The 6,126-nt window shown below is 33.4% G+C and overlaps 1 protein-coding gene across 2 annotated transcripts; it reads right to left on the bottom strand.

Moving 5' to 3' along the window:
• Positions 1 to 1,584: 1,584 nt before the first annotated feature.
• Positions 1,585 to 3,619, bottom strand: LOC107861666 (KIN17-like protein). Of its 2 annotated transcripts, XR_007054013.1 has the most exons (3): positions 3,229 to 3,513; positions 1,767 to 3,110; positions 1,585 to 1,656 (listed from the first exon to the last, which is right to left on the bottom strand). XR_007054013.1 is itself a non-coding variant. In XM_016706975.2 (2 exons), the coding sequence occupies exon 2, from the start codon at positions 3,078 to 3,080 to the stop codon at positions 1,893 to 1,895; it is 1,188 nt and encodes a 395-aa protein (XP_016562461.1). In that variant the 5' UTR covers positions 3,081 to 3,110; positions 3,229 to 3,619; the 3' UTR covers positions 1,633 to 1,892. The 2 variants fall into 2 exon arrangements, 1 of the variants encoding a protein (XP_016562461.1); XM_016706975.2 differs by having other exon boundaries at positions 1,633 to 3,110; positions 3,229 to 3,619.
• Between the last annotated feature and the right edge of the window lie 2,507 nt (positions 3,620 to 6,126).

Genomic DNA, 6,126 nt, shown 5'->3' with positions numbered 1-6,126 from the left:
CATGAAGGCAATGGGAAGGCACTTTATATGGACTAATAAACATGTATGGAGCAAAATAGATAGAGCTTTATGTAATGATGTGGAAATTGCAGTATGGAGGGATTACAGCTCAATTTGGTGAAAACTATTTTTCTGACCATTCCCCTATCCATATTGAGATCCTATCTGATGGAGCTTTCATTTATATTTTGGTACGACTTCTCCATCCGATATTGTGCATACAACTACGCCTCAATCCCAAACAAGTTGGAGTCGGCTATATGAATCCTCACATCAACATTTAAGTTTATTTTATCACAAGGATTCTTCATGAATTGGCAAGTTTCACGCTGGCTGCCAGCTACTGCAACCCTCCTCCTTTGTCCAGGCTTGGGACCGGCGATGTGAGTGAGCTCACACAGGCGGAGCTATGCCCGTAGGAGTAACTCACTGATCTTCCAATTTATAGAGCCCCATCAAGCATGAAAAAAACACGTGATGAGAGAAGTACCTCACCAGATACATTGTATAAGCTATACTCAAAAAAATCACATGCAGTTAGCTTTGGTATCACTGAATGGGAAAAAGCAACAGAGGATTCTCTTGGCAATAATCCAACACAAGCTTTCAGAAGGCTAAGGACCTCATAACACCCCCTTCGCTTTATGCAGGAAACCATATTTTTTATTTCCTCACCTCCAGATGTATATGCATCCCTAAGATCAGTTAAATAGAATCGAAATAATTTAGTTCTATGTTGCTTAGACTCTCCAAAAATGTTGCCGCACCCCTGTCGGATCCGACACGCACCTGTCGGCATCTTTGAAGAGTCCTCGCAACATAGATTTAGTTCCAGTGAATTTTAAACCATTACTCCAGCTAAATAATTAACAATAGGACTTATAAAAATCTCAAGCAAATACAGGATGGACCAAGCTGAGGGATAATCAGTTGCGGAATCAATACAAATTAAATAAAGGCCCTGCAGGCCCTGTTGCACAATGAAACGTATCTTCCGCAAATTCATACCATCTGATACCAAAAGTTAAGGGAAAATGAACAATAGCGAAACAGAATCTTCCTGAAGTAACAATATTCATATATTAATATTGTTCACAACGGACACCCTATCAAATACTCAAATGCAAGAGGAAACTCACAGCAAGAACAAAGAAATCCTCAAACATGCACATAGGAATTAGCTGAAAGGACCAGAAATTGGTTTTAAAGAAGCCATAATTTTATTTTATTTTGTGGGGGGTGGGGAATCACACAACGAGCAAACTTTACTATCATTGAAAAAAGAAAGCACTTTACAATTGAAGTAGTGACAACATCACAGATTCATGAAATAGTGAACTATCCTTCCCCCCCAGAAAGGGTCAAGATCTAAGAAAATCACAGCATACAGCTTAACAATAAGAGCATATCAATGATAATTATAACAAGTAAAAATACAAACACATCCACCATCCCAGAGGAGGGATTTGATTATTCTTTTGTTATTTAACATTCCGTGATTGCCTAACATGTCACATGTAGATTCCAGAGCGACATGCATATCCACAAGGACAACAGATTGAAGAAAGGATGGGCAACTTCTCCTAAACTTAAAATATTGCTGAATCCCGTAGATGTGAAACAACACTGTCGTTCCCAAAAATACAAGATCAACAACTACATATATAAGGGAATGGTTTAGATTACAGATGATTGATGACTTATCAAAACATAAAACATCAAAACAAAAGGCAGTAGAAGGAGGTAAATACAAGAGACAACCTCACCTGTGAAGAAACCAACATTAGCAATAATGTATAACTGAAAACTAACCAAGCAGTCTCACATAGTACAACGAGAAGAACAAGAAATTCTACCAATACTAGCCCTCTGGCATCCTTTTATCATTGTTATTAAGCCAATTTTGATATATCATCGTAATCAATAGCCTTGAGAATCTTCCCGTCATATATTCCCCTCTCAATTTGTACTTTAGCACAAAAGTTATCTGTATCAATTGCTAACAGTCTGGCATTTGATCCACGATATGCACCATTAACGATCCTCACAAGACCTCCAATTTGGGGAATTACAGTCTCGAGCTCTTCTTGATCAACCCTTAGAACATGCTTATTTTCAAGCATCTCAATCTCCCCAACGTACTTATCAATAACCTTACGAATAACACCCTTTTGCTTATAGTAACCTTTTTCAGCCAATGCCTTGCTCATTACCTTCACAATTATCCCCTCACATAACCAGTAAGCTTTCCTATTACTACGTTCTTTTGCTTGCTCTTCCTCTCTCATTAACTCATCCAACACCGATCCACCTCCACCTTTACCATTCTTACCAGCTTTTTCCCTATCCTTGTTCCCTTTTCCCTTCTCATTATCTATCTCATCAAATACAAATTTCGAGCTTTCTCCTCTCTCTTTCACAACAGATTTCGACATCGACCCTAAAGTTAACTTAACCTTCTGATCAGTTTCCAATTTCTCCAAGAGTTTTGGTTGCTGCAACTCCAACTGTTGCTGCTCATTACCATCCATCAACATCTCCGCACGCTCTCTTTGCTTCTTAATCTCCCTTTCCTGCTTCTCTTCATCCGCTAAATCAGCCCTAATCCTCTTATTCTTCATTTTCTCTTTGAAAAGAGTCTCAGAATCTCGATCAATATACGTAATAAACCAACCTTTTGGAGTCTCTTCAACTTTACACTTGCCCGTTTTCCCTAAATACTTAACAAACTCAGTTAGCGTTGCCCATTGAGTGGAATTCATATGAACATGATGTCGATCAGCTATATACTCATTGTAAACAACAGTTGCAGCAACACGGCTAAATCGATGACTACGTTTCATATGTTCCAGGAATAAACTCTCAAACTCCTCGGAATAACCACTTACAATGCGATTAGGGTTTTGACCAAATATTTCCATTTGACGTTGATGAGATTCACTCATACAGTGACATTTGAATCCGTTTTCATCTCGACATTGCTTTTGACACATCTGGCAATACCATCGTAGCTTCTGTAAACCCTTTGCTTTTATTCGATTGGCAATTGCTTTTGGGGTTAAGAAATCGTTTTTCCCCATTTGAATTTTGTGGACTTGTTAACAATTTACCTGAAAAAAAAGTTTTTGTAAAGAGAGATAGTACATCAATTAGAAAACAAATTGACAAATAATTAGGAGATTCAGAAGGAAAAAAAAAAACGAGAAAGTAAGAAAGAGGGAAACTTACCAGTGGGAGATACTAGAGGACAAGGAGGAAGTTGGCGGAATCGCAATCTAAGAGTGTGGTGGTCGGCAACGAAGGAGAGAAAGCGAAAAGGGAGAAGAGAGGAAGTGGCGGAGCGGCGTTGGTCCGATTCGCCGATGGCTGAAGGGGGATTCGCCGTCGGTCGGCTTCGTCGGAGCTACGAGAAAGAGGGATGAAGGGTCATTTGGTGGTGGTTCGCCGGCTGGAGCAGTATTTGGACATTTGCGTAAATCTGCCCAAGAAAATTGTGGATATCAGTTGCTAATGGGCTTCATTCATATATCTATCCCATTCGGCAAGGTGTGCACTGGATTTTTGCTTTGGGCTTTATTTTAGAGCCCACTGTTAGATCTTGAAAAATATGAAAATTGTACGGGCTAGCCACTGTATCTCAATTCAATTTTATAGAATCACTTCAATATTATAAAAGAAAATACTATAACTTGATTAATAAATAAACATGCCTATTATATTATAAATAAATATATAGTCATTGGATTAAAATTCTACTTTCACTTCTTTTAACTTTATTTTTTGATAAAATTATTTGATATCATTAGAATTCAATTCAATTAGTACTTTTCTAAAAGCTAGATTATTGATTTAACTAAATATCCTAATATCTCACGTGAATAACAGGAAAAAAAAAGAAAAAAATCGTATATAATTAGAGTGGCTGATCAATTTCTTATGACAAAATATAATCCAAAGAATCTGGTCAAAATTGTAAATAAGTCAATTTCAAATCATTTATTATATATAAGTCATTATAAAAAATCACAAAAAAAAACATCTCAATTAGTAATTACCTATCCAGAATAGATGATAATTTATTATTTAAATTTCAAGAACGTACAAAAATCACAAAAGAGAACTTCTCAATTAGTAGAAGTCTAACAAAAATACACGATAATATATTTTTATAACATAAAAAACATACTAAAATTTTAGAAAACTTACCTCAAATCACAAGAAAATTAGTCTCTTCAATGATAAATACTATAAATACTGTATTACTGTTAATATTTACTAAAAACTTCTCAATTAGCAATTGTCTATCACGAATATATAATGATTTATTATTATAAACTTCAAGAACATACTATTTAAAATTTTAGAAAACTTACCTCAAATCACAAACAAATTTATTTCTTTAATCATATATATTATCAAGATTGTAAACATTAAATATAAAAATTTAAGAAAACATACCTTAAATCACAAACAAATTCATGAACAACGATAGTAAAGAAAAAAAAAATTTGAGAACTACGTTGTGGACATATTATTGTAGAAAGGAAGAATTCTCAATTTATAAGAAATTTTAGGTTTAACTTACTTTCCTTCTTTGTCAATTCAATTTGTATTTCTTTAACTTAATAAATTAGCCTTTGTGTTTTTATTGTTTCTATGTTTTGTTTTGTTTTGTTTTGTTTTTCCTTTTTCTTTCTCTTTTTTTTTTTCCTTTTTTCCTCCACACGCTTTCTTTCTTCCTTTTCAATTCAATTTAGTTTTCTTTTTTTGTTCTCTTTTTTACTTTGGACATTTTTTTTCTTGTTCTTTTCAATTCAAATCAACATTATTTTTTATTTATTTAATTTATTAATAAATTATATATAAGGTAAGATTTGAATTGATTTAGAACTTTATTTCCTAACTCAAATAAGGATTTTAATTAATTTCAAAGTTCTAATATTAATAATAACTAAATAATAAGTTGAGGAAAATAGTGAAAAGACGATTTTGTCTTAAGAGGAGACCTTTTAATGAAGGCGAAAAAGTTTAAATCACCTTTGGTCTTCACACTTTTAATATATATAGATATAGATTATAAACTATAAATATATATATATAAATTATAGATATTTGAAAATTCATAATGTAATTAGTTTAAAACAAACAGAAACCCCATTATATTAACAAAATTAGGTCCTCATAATCATAATTACTTGGCAATTTGTTCTCTTTATGTTCCTTTAATAATGCCATCTAGTTGTTTAAAGCTACAAAAACGTGCTAGCACTATCTTGTTGGTGGCTACTATCTATAGATATAAAAAGTACCATCTAGCTAGTCACAGCCTCTATTTAGAAATAAAACTAATTATAACTCCCACAAACAGTACCGTTCGGAGTAACATAGTAGAATAGTGATGCTATAAAACGTGAAACATGCAATAGTCATGTCCACATTTTGAATTTCTCACAAACTTAGAGAAATCTTGACAAATTACACTCACACCTCAGCGGTATATTTGAAAATATAAATCTAACCCAAAATCCAGTGTTGAAATTCTTTTGGTTAATAAACAAGGAGCCCGTTTCACTCGAGGCCACAAAATAATAATGTCAAAACTTTTGAATTGGTACGTCCATGCAAATTTAAACCACATAATCTTGAGAAACATTTTGCTTTATATATTAAGGTTGTTGCGGAGTGGTTGATATTTTTTTAGTCTTAATCAAGTAAATATGTACGGGTGAAATTGAGTTAAAATGTATTGGTGAATAAATATATTGTGTTAAAGACTGTTGACCAGAAGAGTGGCAAGATAAAAGAAATTCATAATCAACCCCGAGTCAGCTGTTAGGGTTTTTGCACTAATTTTTTTAATCAAATCTGAGTAGTATTAATTTTCTATTGAAGGAAAATAAAAGTAATATTATAATTACTTCTACTTTTCTAAAAGAAAAATAGATTTTTCCATATTTGACTAACCTATTTTTTTTTCGAGGAAAGGTTTTTGACATGAAAACCCTCTCCTCATACCACAACACAACAACATCTACAATGTAACCATTAAAGAGTCTTATTTAGGGAGAAAAGAGATTTCTCTCCTATGTTTTATGTTTTTTCAATAATATTAGTCCGTAGGTCAAT

Source organism: Capsicum annuum, chromosome 3 (assembly GCF_002878395.1).
Source record: "Capsicum annuum cultivar UCD-10X-F1 chromosome 3, UCD10Xv1.1, whole genome shotgun sequence".
Classification (NCBI taxonomy): domain Eukaryota; kingdom Viridiplantae; phylum Streptophyta; class Magnoliopsida; order Solanales; family Solanaceae; genus Capsicum; species Capsicum annuum.
The sequence above is the reverse complement of the archived record's forward strand: the minus strand, read 5'-3'. Positions and strand labels throughout refer to the sequence as shown.

Excerpts from the sequence above, each read along its gene's own strand:
- LOC107861666 (XM_016706975.2), bottom strand. The coding sequence starts at position 3,080 with ATGGGGAAAAACGATTTCTTAACCCCAAAAGCAATTGCCAATCGAATA.